General features: G+C 32.0%; 2 protein-coding genes across 2 annotated transcripts; one reads left to right on the forward strand and one right to left on the reverse strand.

Annotated features, from left to right (window-relative positions):
• The first annotated feature begins 532 nt into the window (after positions 1-532).
• On the forward strand, positions 533-5,288 carry LOC134276198 (gamma-aminobutyric acid receptor subunit pi-like). The gene is made up of 8 exons (XM_062758477.1): positions 533-626; positions 813-906; positions 1,027-1,085; positions 2,702-2,925; positions 3,744-3,826; positions 4,120-4,242; positions 4,524-4,885; positions 4,975-5,288. The coding sequence occupies exons 1-8, from the start codon at positions 621-623 to the stop codon at positions 5,236-5,238; spliced, it is 1,215 nt and encodes a 404-aa protein (XP_062614461.1). The 5' UTR covers positions 533-620; the 3' UTR covers positions 5,239-5,288.
• Positions 5,289-5,322: 34 nt separating this feature from the next.
• On the reverse strand, positions 5,323-26,423 carry LOC134276197 (solute carrier family 12 member 3-like). Its single transcript, XM_062758476.1, has 23 exons — positions 25,685-26,423; positions 20,955-21,086; positions 19,096-19,267; positions 18,818-18,957; positions 18,531-18,644; positions 17,991-18,102; positions 16,049-16,176; positions 15,645-15,884; positions 15,423-15,530; positions 15,203-15,326; positions 14,708-14,965; positions 14,066-14,165; positions 12,458-12,569; positions 12,213-12,347; positions 11,950-12,056; positions 11,594-11,733; positions 9,733-9,811; positions 9,163-9,395; positions 6,912-7,026; positions 6,615-6,701; positions 6,261-6,372; positions 5,807-5,874; positions 5,323-5,694 (listed from the first exon to the last, which is right to left on the reverse strand). The coding sequence occupies exons 1-23, from the start codon at positions 26,279-26,281 to the stop codon at positions 5,559-5,561; spliced, it is 3,549 nt and encodes a 1,182-aa protein (XP_062614460.1). The 5' UTR covers positions 26,282-26,423; the 3' UTR covers positions 5,323-5,558.
• Between the last annotated feature and the right edge of the window lie 1,148 nt (positions 26,424-27,571).

A 27,571-nucleotide genomic window follows, 5' to 3' on the forward strand; every position in this document is an offset into this window, starting at 1 on the left:
TATCGAATCAATAAAATTCTTTGAAAGCAAGGTTATAAAATCATTGTTATAATCAACAATTTAGCCTTGCAAAATGCCATGAATGCCAAGATTCCAAAGTTCTATGTTTTAAAATAGCGTAAACTACCCACGCCCAGATTTTGCCAGTATAACTTGAGTACTAGTAGCTAATATTTAATTTATTCAATAAAAATATTTTGATAAATTTTTTTTATCATAAAGAACTTTATCAAAGCATTAGGGCTTCTCATTCTTATACGCTATAAATTTAACTCATTCTGACATGTGCAACAAATATATTAAATACAACACTGTAACTTGGAATTTAACAATGGATATATTCCTTGAAGGTATTTTTTTTTTAAAATCTTCTTTTAGAAATATGTTATCCTTATGATAAGTGCATGTTCAAATCTATTTAAGTAATTCTAAAACTCCGACGATCAAGAATAAGTATTATCATGTGGACTTAATTCATGCAATAAATATATCAATTTGATCAAACAAGTATACCTGTAACAACTTCCTCGGTGTTTACTTTATCCTGATTGGATGGACTTCCAAAGTCTTCTTTATATACCAGTATTTCCACTCTTTCAGCACTTTTGTACAGGCTCGGAATGATGGTAAAGCGTTTAATTTTTGGATTATTGACTTAATGCATTTTATATCTAACGTAGAGTAACAACTAAAAACATTAAATATCTGTTAAAGTAAATTAAGAGGTAATTATTATTCACGTGTACAAATTCCTACAATATATGTGAATATATTTGTTAGAATCTTTTATAAGGATTTATTTCACTTTTTAGGGATGCAGAATTTCTACGCTGGGTTTTATTTTGCTCACATATAATATTATATGTTGTCTGTGTCTGGGGATAAAACCACCTTGGGAAATTTCAGGTTAATCCTTATTGACAACTTTCATAATAAAGATTTGTGGACAAATTTGAGAAAATGTAATGATTTTAAAATTAATTAAATTAATAATTGTAATATGCAAAAATATCTAATTCATTTCAGGCAATGAGACTACAGTGTTTATTTCTCTATATGTGTCACAGTTCAGAAGCCTTATACTTGTAAGCATGGTTTCGGTTTCTTTAATAACATTTTAATCTTATCCTAGAATAAAAAATAGGGAAAAAAATAAATGTTTTATCAATGATTTTGCATATTCATACAAAATTGAAATTGTTAAACCTTCTTAATATGTCCTATTGTAACTTTTTTTAATTGTATTTAACTTTAAAATTAGCATAACTCTATTATCTTAAGATCTAAGATAACATTTTAAGATTTACGTACGTTTTTCTTCCATACGAGGGACGTTCAATAAATAATGTCACTGGGGCTCGGAAAGAAACAAAAAACGCTTTTCTATGACTTAGTCTTAATAATTTAACTAAAATATTCTCTTTCAATTAAAAGGCATATCCGTAACATTTTCATTCAATTTCTAATTGTTTTTCGAACACATTTTTGAGTATGACCCTTCGTATACTGGAATATGGCAGATCCTATGATTTGCTGTACTTGTTTTTTTCTTTCTGATAGATGTTTTTCTAAGCTTAGGAAATGAAACAAGTTAAAGGTTGAGAGATCTGGCATATTTTGTTGGTGTGACATAACATTAACTTTCTGTTTATCCCCAAAACTCCTTTACTCTTCATGTCCTGTGGGTTTGGCCGCCGTCTTGAAGACATTTAATGTAGTGTATTCCTTATTCTGTTTCCTTCCTCTCATAAACCTTTCCAGAAATCCAGAAATCTGAACTTCCTCCCCGAATATGAATTTGAAGAACAAGCCCGCTAATATTTAAGAAAATAGCATATAAAACTGTTTTATGCTCCTGCAATTCTTTGCTCTTCTTAGGCCTTTGCAGTTTTGTCAAGTGCATATTATTGTAAATTTGTTTTGAGGGCTTAAAGCAAAATGGATTCAAGTTTTATTATCTGTTAGAATTTCATACAAATGTGAATAAGTACAATTTTTGATTTTTTAAAATAATTGTTTGGATATTCCTACATGCTGTCGTTTTCACTCATTTTTCAAAATATAGGGTGACCTTTGAGTATTAAACTTTTTTACTATAAAATGTTTATTTAAAACAGTATGAACTATCTCCAAAATGATTTTTATCATTTTTGATATGTGTCTTAAAGTGAATAAAACATAATCAGTGATAATTTGTTGAAATTTCGCAAATTTACATCGGTTGTTGTAAGTCATTGTTGCCAAGGACGGTACCCATTTTTGATGCCCATTATATAATTTTTGTTTATTGAAATCTACATGTTCACCCGTCTATAAAACAGGCATTGGTTGCTATAACTTTCACATATTTCAGTTGATATATTTTTGTGATATTAACAAGTTTTACAGCTGCTTTAATGAAGCGTTTAATTTTACTCTAGTTTACTGATTCTTGACCATTCATTTTTCATGCAGTGTCTCGAATAGCCCTTGTTTTCCAGCTTCCCACGATGAAATAATGCGATGGAAAGTGGTCACACAAACTGTTATCAATTCATTAAAGATTCAATAATGAGATAAAGTCAAGCTTTATGTCATATGACTACTATGTTGTATACCAACAAGCTAATGACATTATTTATTGAACGTCCCTCGTATGTGTAAGTGTTCTTACTTTCACATAAACCAAAACATTTTTTTCTGTAACATATCTAATGGCTAGGACGCTGATATGACCTTTGACATTCGCCAGTCGTGGAGGGATCAGCGATTTGTAAATTATTCCCGGAATCCCAATGATTATACCTTGTATAAAGCTGAGGAATTCGAAAAGTTGTGGATACCAGACACTTACATCGCCAATGAAATGCCCAATGGTCTATTGGAGACTGCAGCAACTGATAACATATATGCATATCCAAATGGAAGTCTTTACTTAACAACAAGGTAATACTCCAACTAAATTTACAAATGCATATTGTATTACTATTTCGATTCATATAATTATTATTTTTAAATAATTTAAGATTTTAATTATAGAAGATTAAACTTTGCAATTTTTAAAACTTTAATTAAAAAGTTCCTTCTCTTCAACTCGTCAGCAAATAAACGCAATGTCATGATGTATATACATTGTATTTAAAATACTGTCTTCCCACAGATATTTTTTTTTATCAAAATAGAAAAAATAGAAAATTTTGTGCTATGACTATTAAATAGTCAGAACACCAAATTTTCTATTTTGATAAAAAAAAAACCCGCATCCTCCGCTGAAAGTAAAGTAGTCGTGCTTTTTCTTATCGTAAATTAAGCTAGATAAGACTTTCAAAATTAGTGCTAGATTTACATGTTTATTTTAAGAGGTATCTGTATATAAACCTGCAGTTCTCAAAGGTATTTTTCCAAATAGGATTCTAAATCTCTGATGAATAAGAATAATAATAGTTTTATGCTTTTTGTTTTGCGTCATGAGCTTGGTTTGTAAATATTACATAATGCAAGGCGAATTATTTATGATCTACCATTTCATGATCAAGATTTAAAGAAGTGAAATATATGGTTCGATTGTAACACACTGTCAAACTCGTAAAATTGAGTTGATAACCTTTGATGATAAGCCATATATTTGCTGTATATCTAATCATCAATTTTCTTGACTGCTTATAAATTATGTGCAAAAATTCAATTCTTACAATGTAGAATAGTACAACTGAACGTTTACATATATTTATTTTGCTTTCCAAAATTCTATTGATATTTTACAGGCACTCCATAGTATTTCACTGTGACGTGAAGTTGTTTGCCCTTCCAATCAAAGACGAAACATGCTCATTGTACCTCAAGAGTGGTATAGATAACTTTGTAACAATTTAGAAAAGTGCTTGGAAATTTAAAAAAAAGAAAGAAATTAAACAAATCAAAAAAAAGAAACTTGCCGATTATACATTCCGTTAGTACAAATCTTTTTAACGTCATTTATAGATCAATAATTGTTTAATAAATAGTTTGATGATTTTTTAATGTACTTCTTTGTCGTCCCGCACATACATGTATACGATGACAATATTGAAATGCAATATGTAAAGGGCGACAAAATATGTATAGTTATCGTTATATGTGCAAATCTGCGTTTATTTTTAGCTTCGTATTCGTCCGAAAATCTGAAGTTGCTCTGGAAGCTGTTTTCCCCTGTTACGTATTCCAAAACCATGAAAACGTATGCAGTCACGATAAAGAAAACGGAGACCAAGGTTTGTTCACAAGGTATGATTTCTTCATTTAAATGTACTAAACTTGAAGTGAGTGCACGTGTCCTATCGTTAATAACACTTCGTAAGTTCACAACAATAATCAAGTTCTCTATTTTTCATATCACAAAAATATAACCCCTCTCAAACTGGCTAGGAATAATATATTTTTGTGTGAGAAAAATATGTTAAATGTTTTATTGAAATGAGCACAAATCAATTTATTTATTTTACGATTATATCAGATTACGTAGTAGCAAATTTAAGATATAAAATTAAAGGTATTTTATTTTGCAGGAGAATCAATGCCATGTCTCAATTTGATATTACATGTACAAAGGAAATATCAGACCATGTTTATTCAGGTATATTTACCTAGTACCTGCATTGTCTTCATCACGTGGTTAGGGTTTTGGATTCATCATACCGAAGTATCAGGAAGAACCCGCATCTCTACGATCTCTTTGACGGCCATTATAGCAGAAAGTGTGGGAACTCTGATCTTGAATCCGGACCAGGTTCATATGGCTGCAGTAGAGGCATGGAATGCAGGATGCTTTATCATTATTACTCTGGCATTTTTAGAATTTGTAGTTGTTCACAATTATCATAGACGGCGAATGCATAAAAAGAATTCGACAAAAGACCAAGAAATTCAGGTGTGTAAAAGCAAAACAAATATCATGCGAAATTTTATAACAATTTACAAGCACAGTACATGTATTCACATGCATGTTCATATTTTCAGGGTAAATTAGAGGCACAATGTAGTAGCCACAACAACACAAAAGTCACAGATATCAGCAAAAGAAAGAATCTCCCAAAGTCCAAAGTAGCACCAGAAGTGATCCATGTGATTGATATGTCTACTAATGCAAAAGATACAGAGGAAAAGTCTGGCATAGCTCCAGAAACGATAGACAGAATATCATCACTGCTCTACGTTCTGTTATTTATATTGTTCAATATCTATTACTGGGCTTTCTTTTTAACGGAAGCAGACAAGAAATAAAATGACACTTTAACTAATATAATTATTCAATCCATCTAGCACAAACTCAAATTTCATGTCAGATTATATGTATGAATAATACAATTGTCAAATTTATTGTTTTTATTGGTTAAGATATGTGCGTTTGTAATTTTCTTCTAAGACAGCTATCACTGAGTTTTTTAAGGCGGTTATGTGCAAAATAAAACAATTTGACAACAACAGTACAATTGTTTTGAGTAGCATCAAGTATATGTATATATATAAGCATAACTAATTACTTATAAACATCCAATTTCTTACTACAAGTTCTAAATGTCAATACCCTTTGTACATTAAATTTATGAATAATAGGTGAGCACGTTTTCTTGATTTCCTCTTAAAAAGAGCATTGGCGGCAGTCCCTGTGATAACATTTCTAACCAACCCATGTATAGCGTGGCTGGACACGCCTCTCGTTTAGGAACAGGAAGCGTCCTAACGGGGAAAAATAAAACATTATGATGCAGGAATTTTTTCTTTATTATTACTTATTTATTTTCGGAATGAAGATAATATCTGTTAATGAGAAAATCATAGTTATACTCACATGACTATTAGTGATGCCTCTGGAGAATGAATTAGTAGCTGTTCCTTTAATTTGATATTTCGGTAGATCTACAAAATGAAATACTAAATATGTTTACAAATCTGTTGTAAAAAAAAAATCTCAAATTGACGTCTGGGCATTATGTTTAAAGACTCCATAGAAATCAAATCAATGTGCTGACAAATGCATCTCATAAGAATGTGTATGTTAACTACTACAATTTGAAATCGAAATGCAATCAACAGAATTAACAGGTTTCGGAACTCTATTTTGTAACATATCTGCCTTGAAATAAAATAATTGTACAGTATAATGTAATGATTTCTACTGACAATTTAAAGTACGTTTTACTACTGGAAAAAACATACTGCTCGTATTGGGCTCAAAGAAAAAATCAAAAATCACGTAAAATATTTATAAATCTTTGACTTTATTTTTTAAAAATAAGTAATACCTTTTGTTTATTTGCCAGGAGGTCACCATCAGAAATCTTCCAAGGATAATCATCTGGAGATTCGTGAGGCCTGATTCGCTGCTGGTGAATTATACTTTCAAAGTCCTTGTACCTGAAAAAGCAAAAAGCATTTTCTGTAAATGAACTGCACACAAATGAAAGAAAAGACAACCAATATAATCTACAAAATTGGTACCAGTATATATAGTAATAATAATTAATGAATTATCCCTGTTTTCTGTGGATATATCTCACGCGTGCTATTTTATTAGCAGGAATTAACAATGTTAACAAAATTGTGTAACTTTAATGAAGATACTTTCTGCAAGTCAAAAGTGAATAAGTTTAACTTACATTGTAAGAGAAGGCTTTTTCCATAAATCTGGTATTACAGTTAGCTGAGAATATTCAATTCTAAACTTTGCCAGCAAAGATGACATTCTGAAAAACATTAAAAATTTCTATAAACAGGTTAGTTATGAGTATTCAGAAAAAAATAACATTTTCAATTAGAAAACCGATTTCATCCTGATTTTTTTTTTCACATTTGTATGTAATATTATTACATGACGCCCTAGAAATGTTTGTCTTATCCCGGTAAATTTTTTTTGAATTAAAGTGTAAAGTAATTTAATGATGCCATAGAAATACCTGACTTCATCCTGGTATTGATTCCCCTTCTTTGTTCCGGCACAGAAAATTCTCAGTTTGCAATTTTTCCAAACTTTTCTTTTGGATAAAATGTATGGTATGAGTAATGTTAATCCTACAATCAAAACAACCAAATGGCATCAGTAGCATCACTATATTTCTTCTTTCTTTTCTTTTTTTTTTAACAAAAAAGGTGTCTCCTCTTCTCTGATCATTCCAGCCCTTTATGTCACTTTATATTCCCTTTTTAGCTCACCTGAGCCGAAGGCTCAAGTGATCTTTTCTGATCAAAATTTGTCCGTTGTCTGTCGTTGTAGTCGTTGTAAACTTTTCACATTTTCATTTTTTCTCAAGAACCACCGGGCCAATTTCAACCAAACTTGGCTCAAAGTATCCTTAGGTGAGGGGCATTCAAGTTTGGTCAAATGTAGATCGCGCCCTTTTCCAAGGGGAGATAATTATGAATTAGAGAAAAATTAATGGCATTTTAAAAAATCTTCTTCTCAAGAAAAACTGGGCCAGGAAAGATGAAACTCATGTGGAATCATTCTCAGGTATTGTAGATTCAATTTGTTCAAATCATGACCCCCAGGGGTAGGGTGGGGCCAAAATGGCCGATCAAAGTTTTACATAGGAATATATAGGAAAAATCTTTAAAAATCTTATTCTAGTAATCAAATTTGTTTAGACAGGAAAAATACAAAGGAATATATACTCATGTGACATTATCCTCAGGTAGTGTAGATTCAAATTTGTTTAAATCATGACCCCCGGGGCTAGGGTGGGGCCAAAATGGCCGTTAAAAGTTTTGCATAGGAATATATAGGAAAAATCTTTTAAAAATCTTCTTCTCAAGAACTACTGGGCCAGGAAAGATGAAACTAATGTGGAATCATCCTCAGGTAATGTAAATTCAAGTTTGTTCAAATCATGATCCCTGGGGCTAGGTTGGGGCCATAATGGCCGTTAAAAGTTTTACAAAGGAATATATAGCAAAAAATCTTTAAAAATCTTCTTCTCAAGAACCATTGAGACAGAAAAGATAAAACTTATGTGAAATCATCTTCAGGTAGTTTAGATTCAAATTTGTTCAAATCATGACCCCCGGGGTAGGGTGGGGCCAAAATGGTCGATCAAAGTTTTTCATAAGAAGATATAGGGAAATCTTTTAAAATCTCGTTTTCAGGTACTTCAAAGCCATGATTAGTGATATTTATATGGAATCATCCTCAGGTAGTGTAGATTCTAGTTTGTTCAAATCATGACCCCCTAGGGGTTAAAACTTAAGCCCCCCTCTCCAACCTCAGTAAACTTTCATTTCTGATCTGATATTTGCTTTTTCCTAGCCGGTGTGTTCAGGTGAGTGCTGTGGCCCCTGGGCCTCTTGTGTAGAAAGTCCATCAATAAATATTAAAACCTCGTAAATATTTTATTGTTCCTTTTAATTCACTCCATAATGTTCCATTAAACAGCAGAGATGATTAACCAAAATAACCACTAGTAAAACATCTGGTATGTTACAGAGTGTAGCATTGTTGTGGATAGCGATATCTGAGAAAGTATTTGACTTTACCTCAAGTTTACATCTTAACTCAATAAGCGACACTGTGGATAAAGCTTATATATAAACTAATTCTTATACAATAATCCATCTGAAATGTACGATTTTGTGTTTATCAAGATAATGATTTCCTTTTTAAAACAATTATATTAAAAATATATGCATATATTTTTTTTTCAAAGGCATTTGAGGGTTTAAACTGGATAAATTTTGAAAATATAAAAACAGTATTTTCCTTGGAGACTCAGTAACGCGAAAGAACACCACTGAGGCAACATTTTCTCCCCAAACTTATATAGAAGAATAAAACTCTGGATTTAGCTTTTATTTAAACATTCAGAAATAACGATGAACTTTTATCAATTAACAAAAGTAAATTTCATGCATTTTTCGACTAGAAATATAGCAGAAAACTCAACCAAAGTAAAAATACGAACAAAATTTTCAAATTCCTTTATTTATTACACTGTGGTGTTTATATATCTCAACAGTTCGATACAGAAAGCAATGTGTAGATGTCAACCAATTTTTAAACTTAAGCAAGCTTCAAATAAGTTAACACTTCAAGGATTTTAAGAACCCTGTATTAAGTCAGCTTTGCACTATTGTTATAATTACCTTGCCACTTTTTCTTTGTGATAACTGTACTCAAATTGAGAAATAACCATATTTAAACACATAAATTCTTACCTCCATCATCAAAGAGCCACCAGACATCAATGCTGCCATGCTGAACCTCTTGAAATCTGGAGGTCAATGGGGCTGTAGATTCAGTTGATAAGAGGGTACTAAGTTTGGGTCGGTCCTCCTTCATGTTACCATTTGGAGCGTCAGGTATGTATCCTAGGTTTTCAGATCCTTCCTCCACAGTGTTCAAACGTTTCAGTTTTATTCCACCAACATTTTTTGAACTATCTTTGAAGCTATTAAAGTATTCGTTATTAGTAAACGCATTTTCAAAGCTTGTGCAGGTATAATATAATCGTTTTTTGATTGAGTGGGGTTTAGTAATCGTAGTAAAGACTATCATACCCTAATTTTCTTGCTACAAGAAAGCTTTTATCTTATTTTCTTTATCCATGTTATAATCTTTGAAACGTTCAATATTGACTAAAAAGCAGAACAATAAATTATCAGGTTCTTCATAATAAAGACTATCTCATAAGATTCACTAGAAACATTACTTCAGCACTTTGCATTGTACTGTACGTTTTAGGACTGCTAATTAGGACCCAGTAAGCGTTAAAACAAGTCACTTACTTGTAAGAACCACCAGATGATTTCCTTTCATCGGGGTGTGAAGAAGGAGACCTCTGGCCTGTTGACTCATCAAATTCATCTTAAATGAAAAAGAAACTATGGCAGAGATCAAGACGTGACACAAGTCAAAGCAATCCTCATAACTTGGCATTTTATCAAAAATCATTATTCAACACATACATGTATTAACATTGCGTTCACTTTTCAAAACATAACTTGTATTATATATTTTTTTAAAAATATATATTTTAAGAAATATTAAATGAGGAACCTTCAATCACAAAGTTTTAAATTAACCCTCAAGTAGATTTAGATTTCTTTGTAATTTAAGAAATTTTAACCTTCAAGTAGATTGAGATTTCTTTGTAATTTAAGAAATTTCTTTCTCTGCTTTAATATAGTTATGGAATATACGTGTCCTTTTAAAAAAAAGTTTACTTCTTCATATTAACTCTGATGAATGATTGATAAAAGAGGCCAAATTGGTGAGTTTATGTGTTTCAATAAAATCAAATTTATGGAACTATAAAGTCAAATGCTCTAGCTGTCATGTTCACTTTTATAATTGCAAAAGGGCACGGACAGACAGGCATCACTTTTGAGGGAAGGAAATCAATGTAATACATAAATGTTATTTAAGGTGGGACAAAACACCCGTGGATTCTATTTTAACCCATTTCTTAAAAAGTACTGGAGAACAAAAGAATAATATTACTATATTTACAACAATGAATGATCCCTGTAAGAAAAATAATAAGTTTTGGCATGTTTGCATCATGTTTTGTGAAAAAATCAGAGAATCCTATATATTGGTCACTTGAGAGCTTACATTTTGGAATGTGTTTACGCAATCTAAGTGCAATAAACAAGCATGTAACAGTCTGATATAAAATGCAGTGTAACTTTTGTTCCATATATAGTTGAGGGCTGACATTTGGACACATATATAAGGAGTCTACAAAGGTCAAGGTCATATCAAGAGGTCAAAGGTCAAATATTGGGACATCATCTACTGTATCTTTTAGTTTTTTTGCTATTGAAATTTCTTTAATCGCCAAAGTATCTTAAATCACTGGTTCAATTTCCTTTGTTTTTACACATTTTATTCTAGGACCCATTTGAATCATTCTGTTGATTTTTTGTAAAAATTGAATTATACATTTTTTTCTCAAGAAAACTTTAACTGTCGGATATTTACATACAAATTTTCAATTCCGACGCTATGTATGTTCTATTTTTACTTCATATTTTATTCAAACTTTCCATTATCAATATGACGTACTGATTTAAAGTAACAGAAAGGTTATCTTTATTAAAAGTATTACTCAAATTTGCAATAGATCAATTGATAATTCTAAAATAAGGCGCATTCTCAAGTCGAATGTCTGATTTCACAATCTTCTTACAGGGGTCTGATAGGCCATATTTCAGATAATGTGGGCAAAAAATGTGTGGTTGAATTTCTTTCATATCATATATAAAGAGAAATTTTGTATCCTAGAACAAAATATCAAAATTTCAGAAAAATTAAATTTGAGGAAAAATTTGGCCTATCTATTGTGTCCTACCTTAATTTCGAACAGTTGGACATGTAAAACTGTGTTTTTAAGAAATATGGTCTACAAAAGAGATCTCTCAAAGTCCCCCAATTCCAATTTAGTAAAAGGTTTGCTTACATATTGAGAAGGACGAAAAATTTAAAAAAAAACAATATAAAATTTCTACTTTTTGAGGTAAATGAGCACATGATGATTCCATTATGAGCATCTTTATCAGGGTTTTCATATGAACGGTTGCTTGTTTCAGTCGTCTTATCCCCAGTGACAACCCCAAATTAACACAGAAACCATTCAGTATCTACCTTCGTCGTCATCAGAATTATCGACGTTCTCTGTAAGATCAGGGTCATCATCTACTTCACTTTCATCAGGAATTTTATGGATGTCAAAGCCTCCGGGAATTCTCAATATACCCACCCCATATTTCAGATCAAATGCATCCCTGAAAATGTTAAAAATGAGTTTTGCATTATAAAAACACGTTTAGGTACTAATATTTTGAAGACTGATGCATGTAGACTTTGGCTTTAAATTGATTCTAGGAAAAGTTTTAATATTCACTCGTAAGTAAAATTGTGGCAAATTTTTCAGAGTTTTTGGATATATCTAGTGAAAGCTGATTTTGAACATTTAAAAAAAAATAATAAGTTAGACACACTGTATAATATTAAAGTAATCCTCTAATTCCTCAGGTTCGGCCTTCTGCCAGTCAGACTTGTACCCAAGGAATAATGTGTTTGGTCGGAGCTTGCCGATGCCCAAGGCCTAGGAATAAAAAGACCAAATATTTCGTAGATTATGATGTTTTTTGCAAAGGAACTAAAATATTTACAAGTAAAAACTGTTATAACTAAAAGCATCAAGAATGTAAAAAGTTTATTGACATTTCGATTCTTTGGAGAATATGAGGTTTCCTAATACCTGTAGGAGAACTTGAGTTCCGATTCGCAGCGTCGGTGTTACTACAGCGTTATAAAATGCTTTAATTTTCCTACTTTCAAACCATTTATAGGCACCATGTGATCGTACATTCTTCACGTGATCTGACATGTCTCCCTATATAATAAAAACAACGAATGTAATATCTTTTGAACACATATAATTCAGTGAAAGACTCAATTTTACCAAACCAAGACTCCAAAATCGCTATCATTTTGTGTACTCACAGTGAACACGTGGCCAGTGATTAATAGACTTTGCTTCTTTGTAATGTTTGCAGCAAAATCCACTAAAGCGGGTCTGTTCCTTGGATAGCCCGATAAAACCAGAATCTGTGGTCTGAGAAAACATTACATATATATTCAAATCTGTTCAATTCAGATCTAGCTATTAGGTATATCTCTCTAATCCATAGATTGATTAAAGAAGGAAATAATTATAACATGCCAAATTAACATATATTCAAATAATTGAATCTGCAATTCACTGTACGTAATTTATCTATCTTCAAATCAATTGCACCTATCTTCAAATAAATTATTCCAATCTTTAAATAAGTTAAAGATGTGTTTAATTTAATTACCTGGTATACCTAGTTTTAATTCATTCGAAGATATATATACAGTGGATTTGTAGGTAGGTATAATCACATCAAAGATAGGACGTACACTGGTGTCATTTCTTTGAACCTATAGGTTTAGTTAGATGTATCTTTAATTCATTTGGAGATATGTTGAAATATATAAAGATGGGTACAATTAATTGAGGATCTTCAAATCAGTTGAATATATCTTAAAATCTATAATACCGATCTTACAATCAATTATACCAATTTTCAAATGAATTGAAGATAGGTATAAATTGAATCTTTAATTGATTTTGAAGATAGGCACAATTTCATCAAAATAGATGTAATTTTGAACTTAGGTTTAATTGTGTAGAGAAAAGTATAATTATAATCGCAAAAATGGGAAGACATTAAATCTCATTCGTCCGTGTGTCAGTCAGTCAGATCGTCAGACAAAAAATTTAACTTTCGTCATAACTTTCGAAAGAGAAGAGATGAGACTTTTACTTTTCGCACGTACATTACCTGGGACAAGACCTTTTGAACCCGTCACTTTGACCTTGAAATTTGACCTACTTTTTAAAAATTTTCACATTCCTTAACATTGTTTATAACTGTTGAAAGAGAAGAGGTAGGACTTTCATATTAAATATGTATATTACCTGTGACAATACCTTTCTTAATAGACTATCTTATTTTATCCTGTGACTTAGACCTTGAAGTCTGACCTACTTTTAAAAATGTTATCTTTCCTTATAACTTTGGATTAAGACGAGAAAGGACCTTCATATTTAACATGTGCATTACCTATAACAGGGTGTTTTTGAGTAATATTCTTCAAAGCTATCCTTTTAAATAATCACATTAAATAAAATATCAAAGAAATAAAAAAGTTTGTAAAAATAATAAAACATAGAATAAATTCTATAGAGGAGAATGAATGAATGAACATTATATATGTGCATTGCAATGATTGCACTTCATTTTTAGTAAATGTAAACAGAAACTGTTAATATGCAAGACCAATATCACAACACAAAAATAATAGGTTTGTAACGAATCTATATTATTTAATTCATATGTTTCTGAACAACTGATAAAATTCAGCTTTTCTATCAGATTAATAACTACGTGTAGAGGGAACGGGTTATTCGTGTCCAACTTCACTTTATTTGAAAAGGTATTAAAACTGAGCTTCGTCAACACATCTGTGAAAATCCTCCATGTCCAATTTACCTTATCTTCTTCCTTTTTAATTAGATTATACCTGAAATTCTTGACGTGTTCTTCTACTTTCACAAGACGAAGCGTTCCTTGGAGTGCGTCTCGATACACATGGGCCTGTGTTGAGGATCCCCAGTTCACATCTAAGATGTTAAAAAATCAGTCAGCTAAGGAATAACTGTCTAATCTCTTTTTTATTTCATGATGTGTTTAATCGAGTTGCTTGCGTCATAAATTATCACGCAAGCCAATCGATTGATCATAGTCAAAAGTTATTCATGGCAAGCCTTTTTACTATTTATTCGTGAAATAAAAAAAAAATTCGTTCTATAAGAGAGATATCTCTCTAGCATAGAGAGAGATCTCTTTAGCTTATAGAGATATCTTTTGACTAATAGAGATATCTTTATACCTTAAAGAGATATCTCTTTAAACAAAAGAGATATCTCTTTTTGTAAGAGAGATATCTCTTTTACTTAGAGAAATCTCTTTATAAGCTAAATAGATATTTCTTTATAAGCTAAAGAGATATCTCTTAAAGTTAGAGAGATATCTCTTTATCAAGGTTAAAAGTTGTTTGGAGCTATGATTTTTTTGTTAAGTGTATAAAATAGTTTATTGTGACTAGATAGAGAAAACAAATTGAATTCATAATCGAAACTATAATTGCACTTTGTACAGTTACCTGGCTTTTTAGTTCGGACGTAGAGGTAAAGAGCTCCGACAACCAGAAAGGTAATCAGGGCAGCCCACCAGTTTATTAAGAACATTACTGCTAAACAAAGCAGGGAACCAACAAAGCTTATCCATTTGTTATAATATTTAAAGCTGGGTCTGAATCCAGGTGAATCGGCTAACGAAGCATCAAAACACGAGTAGTTAATCAGAACATAAGCCATCAGGAAGAAGTTTGAAATAATAGGCGCAATCAAATCCAGTTCCCCTGCAATCAAAAGAAATGTATGTGATTTATTACATATATGTTTTATAAGAATTAAACTACATATGAAAAGACCCTTAACTAGCGAAAATTGAAAAAAATATTTTTATTGAAGAAACTTGTAACAAATATTAAATGAACCTCAGGTTTATTAAAGAAAAACAGGTGATGTTCCTCATATGATCATTGATAACCGCTATAACCATAGCAGAGCTGACAAGTTCCAAATAGTTAACCTACCTATACACACCATGGCTACACAAATAAAGAAAGTCAAGATATAACCCCGGCGCGGTTCATCACCCGGACCGTAACCTTTAGCAAAGAAATGCAGAAGAGGAAAAAGTCTGTCCTTTCCTAATGCCTGAAGAAAAAAAATGTACAAGTAAATCAGTTTTAATATCCAATGGATATAAATATGCACAAATTAAACAAAGAACTTCAATTAAATGAAACATGCCTGGAAAACCTTCGGTGCTCCCACCATACTAGCAAGTGCCGAGGACAATGTTGCAGAAAATATTCCTGCCAAAATGAGCGGTTCAAAGGCAGAGGCTATGCCTATTGCCTGAAAAAATATTAAATGAATACAATATTAATCCTTTTTGTAATTATATTACTTCTTCATACTACTAATATATTTCTTGATAAGAGAATCTTCAAATGATGTTTTTCTGCTTACCCCTTTGTCAGGTAATAATCCTCCTTCGCAAGTCATATTAAATTTCTTACAATCCTGTACCAGTTCCAGGGTAGGGGCCAGGGAAGTGTTTGTAGAGGGATCAAAAAGAGCATCCAAAACCTGACCTCCAACAGCCTCACGGACAATGACAGCTCCACTGGTCCACGCGATGCCCAGGTACACAAAGGTCGTGATAAGGATGGCTAGAATTGTCCCTTTTGGGATGGCGACCTGGGGATCCTAGATTTATTTGTAATGTTAATTTAATTAATTCTTTTTTTATAATCATAAAAACTGAACATGTTAAAAGAACAGGCAATGCAAAAATAAAACTAGATAAACTTGTCTATTATATCATGTTACACTAATTTCATTAAGGTCAGATTAAAAAAAAGGACATTTACTTTCAAGTCCCCGGATATATTGGCCCCAGCCAAAATACCGGTAGCTGCCGGGAAAAATATGGCAAAAACGGAGAAGAATGTCTCGCCATCCTTAAAGTCTGGACCAAAGTTTGTAGAGAAAATTTCAGCTACAAAAGAATATCTACATTATGTTGTTGTGCAAAAATATTTTAAGTATTAGATTTACATTTATAGTAACGACGACCATTAGAAAATCTTAAAACAATGACCCTACTTAACCTTTTACCTTTTGGCACTTTATGTTTGACCTTAAACCTTAAAATTCAACTTCATTCCTGAATATTTTTTTTCAGATTAAATGAGGCAAAACTTGATCAGTTACATAAATAAAATGCCGGAAAACGCAATTTTTTGCGGTCCATTTCGTGATATGGAATGTATTAAGCTCTAAACTTGAAAAAATCGATAGATTAACCTTTCTGTAGCCAATTTTATTACATATTGAGCGTCTGGAATTCATTTTTTCTTAGAATTCTTTTTTATCTGAATACCGTCGAACAACCACAAAACCGTTGGAGGAAGGGTGCGTTGGGTGCGGTCACAACCCCATTCCCTATTTAGAACAAAATTTAATGACCGAAATATCGTTTTTGACATGAAATGAATCCATATACGAGGGCCGTTCAAAAATTACGCGGACTTGTTGCACAGAAAAAATATTTGACGTCATAATCGGGCAAAATTTCACACATAATATAAGAGAATCTTTACTTATATGGTCCTCAAAATTTCATATCAAAATGTTGTAAATTGGTATCGATTTTGAGTGATTTATCGGGACATATCATTAAGTCACGGAGCAGCAATATCATTGACGTCACAGGCATTATTAAAAAGTATGTGTTGGAGCTTTCATTTTCTCATTATTTTCCCATGAGTACCTGTACAGTTTGAGTTACCTTATCTATTCAACATCAAAACACCATTTCTTATCAAGCTTCAAATCTATTAAATAAGTAAAGAATATGCTTTTTTGTTTTGAAACCAAAAAAAACTGCAGGTATTTATTAGATATAGTGTGATATTGGTGACTCTCAATCACGTTCTTTATACGGATGAAGTTTTCGTCGATATTCTTCTTCCCGTAGCCTTTTTACAGAGGTGTAACGGTCTAAAATTTCAATTTGCTATTTGTGGACGAATGTCACGAATACCCTAGTTTACTACATCTTTTATTATGCATATTTTGGATCTATATTCACGATATCTCGAGCATTACACATAATTTAACAAAGATGTGGTGCGCCGTCAATTCAGGAGACGTCATTTTCACAGTCGTTTTCACGGGAATCCCATCAGAGAAAAATCACTATATTTCTGTTAGTACTTAAAGTATCACGTCAGAAATCTAAATACATAATAATAGAGCAATTTTAAGATACATTTGAGAAAATTGTCGAAAAATATCGAGAATTATAGAAAAATAATGAGTTCAATTTTGGATTCTGCATGCTTTTGCGTCAATTTTTTTGTCGTGCTCCGTACCTCTCCATCAGCGATTTCAACATAACGATTATTTTCGTACAATCTTTTTAAAATACAGAAATTTTGTCCAAAATTTATTGGAATCTTTAAGATACATATTTCTGTGAAATTTCATAACTATATGACGTCTGTAAGAGTAATTAATAGCACAGTCCGCGTAATTTTTGAACGGCCCTCGTAATACTCTGAAAATAACATATGAAAGAATTACTAAAATAATGCATTATGATTCTTCGAAACAATGCCCATCTTAAATCCTTTAAAAAATTCAGGTTCAGAGCCTTTTGGACCCTCCAAGAAACCTGGTTAGGTTATATTCCTGTAATTAACATATGGACACAGAGGAAACGACGAACAAAATTAAAACAATGTCTCTCTTGAATAAGTTGTTCATTGTTGTAAACTTTATTTCGCATGAATATATTTCAACTTATACCTTTATATCCCATGATTCCTTTCCACTGATTTTCTTCTTTTGGTGGAATGAATGTTCCCACAAAATAATTAATGATGGAAATAGTCAGGATTACCAACAGACCAACCTGAGCCTGAGAAAAGAAAACATTTTCCCTTTTAATATCCAAATTTCACTTTTTCAAAAAAAGAAATATAAATTTACAATTTTCGTACAAGCATTTTAAGTTTAGAAATCATTCAGCCATGCCTTGTTCCTATATAAATTTTCTAGTCATAAGTGGCTAACAATTGATATTAATGGTTGTCGTCTTTCAGTGTGCCTTTATTTCAAATAATAATTGAAAAATCAATATTAATGAAAATAATGATCCCGGATGAACATGGATAAAAAATTGTGATTTTTAAAATGCATGACTGTACACATTAGCATCAGAAACATCTTCATTCAGAATTTATATATATATATATATATATATATATATATATATATATATATATATATATATATATATATATATATATATATATATATATATATATATCTCTCTTAGGGTTCTACCTTTGCCTCCCAGTCCATGCCAATAATAACAATTGCTATCAATAGGACGCTGGTGGCGGATCCAATGATACGTACATCATTCAATGCATGACCAGTTATCTGTGCACCGTGATCCTTCAAGTAATGTTCACGAAAATAGCTCAATATACCGACTACATTGAAGGGGACTTTCATACATAAACAATTAGATGAAGTCAAAACAAACATGTATATGATGATGAAATTAAAAAAAAAGTTTACTAAAATGACTCAAAAACAACAAAAGAATTTTCCTCTTTGCTTCTTACAAACATAAGTCCTTGAACCGTTTCTGCGAATCCGACTATGTACATAGCAGCTCCTATTGCGTTTGCCAACGAAAATACGACTCCTATTGAACCACCAAACTCTGGTCCAAGACTTCTTGAAATCATGTAATAGGCTCCACCTACAAAGAACAAAAAAGTCATAGTTTTTAACTCAGCGAGTAATTTTAATTATTCTGTAGTTTACACTTTTGAATGACTGGTTCATATCTTAAGCGATTCTGCCAAAAGCCGTTATGTGTATATCGGCCTTAGCTTACCTCCCTTGACTTCTCCGTTGGTACATATGGCAGACATGGACAGAGTTGTGATGGTGGTTAACAGGGAAGATAGACAAATGATGACAGTGGTCAGTCCTATCCCAGCCTGACCCGTTATCCAGGTCAAACGGAGGAAAAGCATCACTCCGAAAATGTTCAGAAGACATCGCACCTAGAGGGAATCAAGCACAGCGATTGTGAGTACTAATCAAACAAACTTATCGTAGCTAAAGAAAATTAAACAAATCTATCATACCCAAAGAAAGTAAAACACACTGATCGTACTAAAAGAAAATTAAACAAACTTACCGTATCAAAAGAAAATTAAACAAACTGATCGTACCTAAAGAAAATCAAACACACTGATCGTACCCAAAAAAAAAAAAAAATCAAACACACTGATCGTACCCAAAGAAAATTAAACACACTGATCGTACTTAAAGAAAATCAAACAACTGATCGTACCTAAAGAAAATAATACACTGATTATACCTAGGGTTGGACACCGGTACACGGTACCAGTACCGTACCGAATAGTTACTTCAAAAATACCGGTAAAATACCGTTTCATTTAATACCGGTACTGATAACGGTATTTCTTAATCTTTAAAACATTGTTATAAATTTAAAATTATTTTTTGAAAAAGATTCCAGACTCGCTAAAACAGAATTTTCTGTGGATTGAAAGGGTAGGCTAATTAACAAAATCAGTACTACGTAAGAAACTTCCTTTCTACAGCCGATATTCGAGGAAAACCAATACGTATTAAAAAATATTTACATTAATCTTGTTTCAGTTTTATTAGTAGAAACTGATAGAATTTGTCAATTTATAAAAAGGCAAAACGTTGCGAATTTGTGATGTCATCTCTCTTTATTTCTCATTTTTCGTCGTTTAGTGATACCAAGCAAAATGGCGACCGGATGAAGCGATCAGCTGTCATTTAGCAGAGAATAAGACGGCGGTGTTTGTTATATTATTTTTTATTCTATAAAGATTCAGATTAATTTGTTTTGTTCATCATTTAATAAAAGGTTGAATTATAGAAATAGAATATATTTAACACAATTTAGATTATAACATTGAAAGTTTGGTTATAAGCGGTGATAATTGAAAGCACATTTGTCATTAAAATAAACCCGGATTCTCATTCATCAAGGTATGGTATCATACCGTTTCATCCTTAACGGTATCCAACCCTAATTATACCTAAGAAAATCAAACACACTGATTGTATCTTTATTTATTTATTGAGACTAAAACACTGTAAGTGCCTAACATCATACTTAGATGTGCTGTTAACCGTATTTTCATGCAAAGTACTATTTTAAAAAAATATATACTTTTTACTTGCCAAGATAATGTGAATATTTGATTTAGACTATTAAATCAAGATAACACAGGGAACACAGGTAAACTCTACCTGTGCCCCTCAGAGGGCCTCTTAATTGAGTGTGATAATTATACTGTTTATATATAGGTAGTAGACGTTCGGGGAATAAACCGAGGAATCCCTAATGTTAAGTTGAATGAAACAAAAAATCATAATCACAAAGAAAAAAAAAACTCATGAGATTTCATAAGTGTGATTTAGGTAAATCTCTGGTGTCAGCGTTAGTTTAAGTCGCTTTTTTGCAGTTTCATTATATTGATATAGATGAGATTGACTTGATACTTCACACTCTATTATTAAGCTAAGATTACTTAAAAGTAATGTAAAATCTTAATTCCGTGTTATGTATAAACTGTATATGTCTTGCCTGAATTAGAGAAGTGTATAATTGCTCGCCATAAGATGACAATCTTCGTAGTAAAGCTATTTTCTGTGTCACTACATTAAAAATTAGCCTTGACTTACAAGCACTCCCTGAATCCATCCGAACTTATTGGCGTCGGAGGCTTCCTTTTTCTGGACGGGTGGAGGGGAGGAATCTTCTAGCTCGTCTTCAAACAGCTTTTTGGGAGTGAGAGGAGTGCGAGGCTCTGATTTCTATAAGAAGAACAACAATGTAAATATTTGCTTAAGAGGAAAATTGTAAACTACTCTTTTTTTATACCAAAACTAGAGGAAACCAAAGATTAACAATTTTTTCCACTGCAGGTCTTTCTTTCGTAATTTTATGCACTGCAGATCTTTATTTCTTAATTTTATCCACTAAAGATTTTGAAAGAAAGAAAAGTATTAGAGGGTCACTGTAAGTACACTGTACATGTACGTATAAAGAGATGCTGTAGTACTTAGCAAGTCACCCTAAAAGTATGAATTTCATAAAAAAAAATTCTGAGAAAATGAGTTAAGGGAAGAAGTTTGTTGACTTTTTCCCCTCGGATTCTAAGGTATATTTAATTCCCTTAGAATTCTACATCCTTTACTGTTCTGATGTTTTCAAAACATAATTTATCAACTATGCATAATTTATCAACTATGCATCTTGTAAAAAATTCTGTATAATTATGCAAAATAAATTTATTTTCTTACAACTGGCAACTGTTCGACAGTCACTACGTTTTTGCCCCTGTTTACAAAGATACAATGTATAACATGCACCTAATAATGTCGCTTTATACTTTGAAACTGAAACATTAAAATGCAAATTTATCCTGATGAAATGAAGTTAGACAATACACATTGAACTTTCGTAACTTGCAACACCTTTTTATAGGAATAAATCAACTCTTTCTTTTAATGTTATTGTTGAATGCATAAAGCACAGACTGAAACTTTTAAACATTCAAAAAATTCCTAATTCTATTTTCGCCAATTCATTTATGCTTGACAAGTTCTTGGAGCAACAGGTAAATGACTAACAGCAAGGTGTATACAATACCTCTAGGACAACATTTAAAAAAAATGCCCTTAAGAAATGATGCGTTTTCTTCTAGTTCACCAATTGTTTTGGTTACTATAACATTTAACATTCAGAACATTTGTTTGTAAAATACATACACATAACTGCATGTAGAATAGGAGTGAATTATTCCTGTATTAGAGGGATGAATCATTAAAGGTTAGTGGTACTAGTAGGTCTGAAAAAAGTTTCAATATTTTTGAAAATAATAACTCTGAGAAAAGAATTCCATTTAACTCTCTGCAGAAGCATTGAAAATGGACGAGACCATAAAATGCACACAGGAAAAACTGATTTTTGCATTGACTTCATTAGTTTTGTTTGGAAATCTAGAAATACATCGTTTGTCAATAGCATTATTCTAATCTTCACAGGAAGAAGACTAAATCTCGGCCGATCCAATCAGGAAATTAACTTACACAGGCTCACAGCGGACCACCACCTTAATCAAGACAATAAAAATTGATTAAATTTCGATTTGGTGTAGGGATTATAATTATAGTCCTAGATATCATCCCCTGTGAGAGAACACACAAACAAAAGGTAAGAGAGAAAAAAATAAGCATGTGTCAGAAAAGCTACAGACCTGTAAATCATAGGCCTATATATCATTAAATAATATTAAAGGAGTATTAGGTTTTTTTTTCTTTTTTCTTTTCGTATTAGTTTTATTTTTTTTTTAAAGTTAACAATAAAGTATCCTTACTAATACAATGAATAAAATATAAAAAAAAAGATTAATTGCCAACTCTTTGCATGTGCTTCTGATAGTTGAAGGTTACAGCTTTATCAAGAATGACAATATTGAAATTATGAAGCAATAAAATGGGCTGAATTTTTTTTTTCTATTTTGGCAAAACATATTTTGTTGACAATAAAAACAATTTTCCACCTACCCAGAGGAAAGATTTGGAATAATAAGATGGTCAGATCAAGAGGGGGTCGAAGGGAGATCCGGCCCCCTGGAATTCACTAATTCACTAAGAGTTGAGTCATTAAATGTACATACTAAATTAACAACCATTGATCCTTGTTGATAGGAAAAGTTCGAAAAACCATATATCATGAAGCTTTAGGAGTAAAGTGGGGTGAAGTAGAACTTAGTTTTTTTTTTTAATTTCATTTCGTATAATATTTTTTTTTTAAATTTCATTTTATATAATATTTTTTCAGGGCAAGAAAGCCATGGACAAGAAACTCAGTCAGTTATTAACGATGAAATATCGCCTCTCTGACAATGTACAATAATAATTCAAATCTTCTGAGGGGAACATCTCGCATATTCTTCATCTCCGTGGGGAAAATAGACAGAATATACTCGTCTTGACGTCCAGATGTGTAAATAAATCATTTGCTCTAACACTTCTATAGTAAATAACAACATAAATACTCATAACAATGTCAAAACATCATAAAGAATAAAAATAATCATAAGTTAAAAGAAACTATTAAGAATATGTCGCCATTTCATTGTCTGTTTGATAAATCCATTTCGCATGGGAGTTCAAGTATTGTAGTTAGGATCTGAGAGGCACATTGTCAACAGACCTCACACAAAATTATACAAATAAATCTTTAGTAAGATTCTGACTCCGGGGACAAAAACTAAGATAAACTCACTTTGGATCTCAGTCTCACTTTCAACAAAGGAATTAAAAGCGGAAAACTGAGATCACAAGTGAGCCCGTTCAAGTTTTATGGCTCAATGGCCTGAGCCCTTTGTCAATTGACCAAATTAAAAGATACGATATACTTAAACCTGGCATGTTTATTTTAACGCGACAATGTGTTACAATGTGCTCGAAGATAATGTAGTAAACTTTAAAAAAATTAGAAAAATGTTTAATAGTTATTGACGTAATAAGAATTAAATAATTCTACACTTCTGGATTTTACCGATTGAATTAGGCATTTCATTAAAAAGAAAAAAAGCACCTGTTTACCAACATGACGCGCGACAACCCACACCGGTCATAGGTCAGACAATCGGCACCCGCGGTGTGGAAATGCACATGAACATACCGTAATCCATCATTTACAATTCTCAGCTCTACGTAGCCTCGGCAATTTATCAAATGCAATTGCATTTAATAGACGAAATACGGAGCAAATTTGCAAAATTACAATTTGTTGGAAAATGGAACAAAAGCTAAAACAGGCCTTACTTAAGGACAGACGAGACGTTCCTTAATAATAGATAAATTTTTCTAAGAGTTTGTCATTGAAGTATTGCTACTTAAACATGTTTACTCACAAAAAAAGAGGCATTTCTGCAAGAAAGGGGTAGTTTTTCTTATATAATCCTTTGGGGAAGAAAAATAATTTTCCAATTTCAAATCTTTGTGTTTTGATTTTTTAAAAATGTTTAGAAACTGGTTTAGAAATCAGAATGTTATTAAAATTTTGAATAATTTTCGTACATTACGAAGATATACAAAACAAATTTTGAGGAACGTCTCGTCTGACCTTAATATATTCATCGTACATTTCCTCTAAACTGTTCAATAAATAATTAAGCATATTATTCTGAATTATTACCACAGTAGACAATCTTTATATCACATTTACCTTTTCGATTACATTTTTATAAAACATAAATTGATATTAAGAGAGCGATTGACCTTTATCTTCATGGATTTTTAAAGGTGCATGCGGAAAGGTGTAATTTTTAATATTAATCACTTTTTAATACAAATATAAGCTTAAAGCAGTCTGCTCAATAGAAGTTACTTTTTTCCATCAAATGTTGATTATTTCTTACATTAAAAAAAAGGTCCAAAATTTATCTAGAATTTGTGCTTTTAAAATGAAAAACATCCTTTGTCAGCCCAAATGATCCCAACGCTGCATAATAATGGAACTAAAAGCAGAGTTAGCAATAATGAGGACATCCGTAGGGATGTTCAGGACTAATGGCCCTCTGCTCTTAAATTGGCCACTTTTTTATATTTCCTTCGTTTTCTTTCTCTTTGCTATCGTCGAAGTCGGTACAAGGAGAACATGCACGTGTAATTTTGGATCCTTGGAACAATTATTCTACAGAATCGATTTACCTTTCTCATCGGTATTAAAAGCTCTCTTAAATCCCCCATACAGTAATTTCATTAAAAAAGAGTTTAAAAATCGAAAACTGTGGAATTTTAAGGTACCATAAACTCGTAAAGGGACAACCAAATTATAGACAGACAGTAATAAATAGTTTATACGCAGTTCTTTTTTCCAGCAAAACTTTGCAGCGTACTCTTATTTTAATTTGAAATTTGACCTAAAAAGAAATTAGTTATTCAGTACAGGAAAGTTATTCAGATATGCAATGTGAGATGAGTCTCATGAGATGCAAACTGTCTAAGCCCAATATTTTATGTTTATAATGCCTTTTTAGAGACCAATAAAGGTTTCCAAATGTGGTGACCCGAAATTATTGTCAACGTTTTTTTCATTATATATAACTTGCGTGCACCACAATTTATTCGAAAACAATCATTTTTTATGAATGACAAAAATGAAATCTGAGACTCTTTGGCAATAAAGAAAATGTAAAAAAACAATTATTCCATGGAAAAAACTTATAAGTATACGCTTGAGGCCTTCACACCAAATAAGATTTTCGTAAAACTTTACGATTTTCCGTAGAAATTTTCTCCCATGTCCCCTCAGCATGTCTTAGAAATCAGCCGGCGACAGCAATAACAATAAAGGGCCATTTAAATCTCTGGAATGTCTTAGATCTAACGCTTACCCGTTCGTCATCGCGAAGTTCGTCCAATGTGGGCCGCTGTCGAAGTTCCCCTACAACATCATAGAGATCATGGCGGTAGTGGTCCGCGTGAGGAAGAGTTTCAAACGTTTCCTGAGAGTCGAAGTCCGAGCCAATTGAAATCACTGAATATTTCTTGGCAACTCCAGGAAGATTTAAAGGTTCAATAGAAACTTTGCGGCTAGGTAAAACAAGAGGAGGTGGAATGTTAATACCTGAAAATTTTCTGCTTGGTGCTAAGATGTCCGAGTACTTTCTTTGATTGACAATCAAGAAGGGATCACAAGAAAGCTTTCGATGTTGCTGTTGGGTCAGCTGACTGGAAAACAAGGATACCTTCCGACTTCGGTCATGTCGCGATGACGTAGTTGATCCATCTTCTGAAATTTCATCCAGTGCGGGTATGCCAGCGTAAGAAACCCTCTTCTCCTTTACTGGTACCACTACCAGTTTACGCGTGGGTCTGTCTTCCTCCTCTGGGGGTGTTATTTCTATTTTCACTTGATCTGAGTCCTCGGTTTGGTCCCTAGGCCGATGATCCAGCGCTTCTGAATTCCTATCTTCTACGTTTTCGCTCATAATGTTCAAAAGCAGATAAAACTTTCCAACAATTTCTTCAAAACATCCTTGAAAAACCCAGTGCAGAAGAAAGGTCCGAGTTCTTCAGCAACAGATTGTATACAGAACCCACAGATGACAAACAAACGCATTAATAATGTCAATTATACAGTGTCATCAGTTTCGTCAAGACAGTCCGATCGTCCGTCATGCGTAACAAAATTCTAAAATTAATTCTAAACAAAATTAGGGCAGTTGGGGCATTAATTATTTCCCAGATAATTCACGAGGAGTACCGATATTGGCATGACGTCCACATTTTTAAAATTTATAAATTTTTCTATTGATGTTCAAACAAGGTAGGCAATTGTCGTCCTGGAGATATTTCAAAGTTTTATTATTTGTGAACTGTCTGTCACACGAACGTCAGCCAGGTACATCACTTGCGCAATATGGACATGCGGTGTCAAATGAAAATCAGCTAAGGTGAAACGAACGACGCTAATAATTGCATTTTGCATTGATAGCAACGTACTAGTTCGGATTTACATCTCTGTGGCTAATTAAGGATGTCATCTTGTCATCTGAAATGTGTCCCTTCATGTAAATGCTTGTACATAAACAACAACAATTTTTAATTTTTTTTTTATATTTCACCAAACATTTTGAACTATCAGCCATACTCTAAAAGTGATTTTAAAAGACTTTGAGATAATCTTTACATTATATCTGAGGATATTGGTAGTTTCATTAAGATTTAACGACAATCTAAGACAAAATCACTACATTACGGAAACGTATAACCGCCTCGTGTTGTTGTTTTAGAACGCGATATCATGATATAAAAATGTTGCCAAATATAGTTACTATAAGGTTCGGTGATATAATTATGACAACAATCTCTGATGTTTATTTCATACTTATATATATATATATATATATATATATATATATATGAAAGTATCCAAGAAATTCACTTTTACATAAAATAATAAGTAAACATTATGTCGCTAAAACTAGATATCGCAGACATTAGTGCAATATAACATAAATGAAGACTTTGCTTAGACGAGTTGATTTGATCAAAGAGAAAAATTCAACAAAATTCGAACGACTTATAACATCAGATTTATACAAGATACAAGATTTTATGAGTCTAATTTGGGCTCTTGGAGGAGCAAAGAGAAAAAATTGCAACCAAAAGAAGGAGGAGGATCCAATTGATAGAACAAACATGATCTTACATATAACGAGAACAGTTGATAAAAATGTACTAGTATATAAGAGATATACTGAATATACATGCATGAA

This window comes from Saccostrea cucullata, unplaced genomic scaffold, assembly GCF_032062105.1.
Source record: "Saccostrea cucullata isolate Sc308-1 unplaced genomic scaffold, CSIRO_AGI_Scuc_v1 ctg151, whole genome shotgun sequence".
In the NCBI taxonomy this organism is placed as follows: domain Eukaryota; kingdom Metazoa; phylum Mollusca; class Bivalvia; order Ostreida; family Ostreidae; genus Saccostrea; species Saccostrea cuccullata.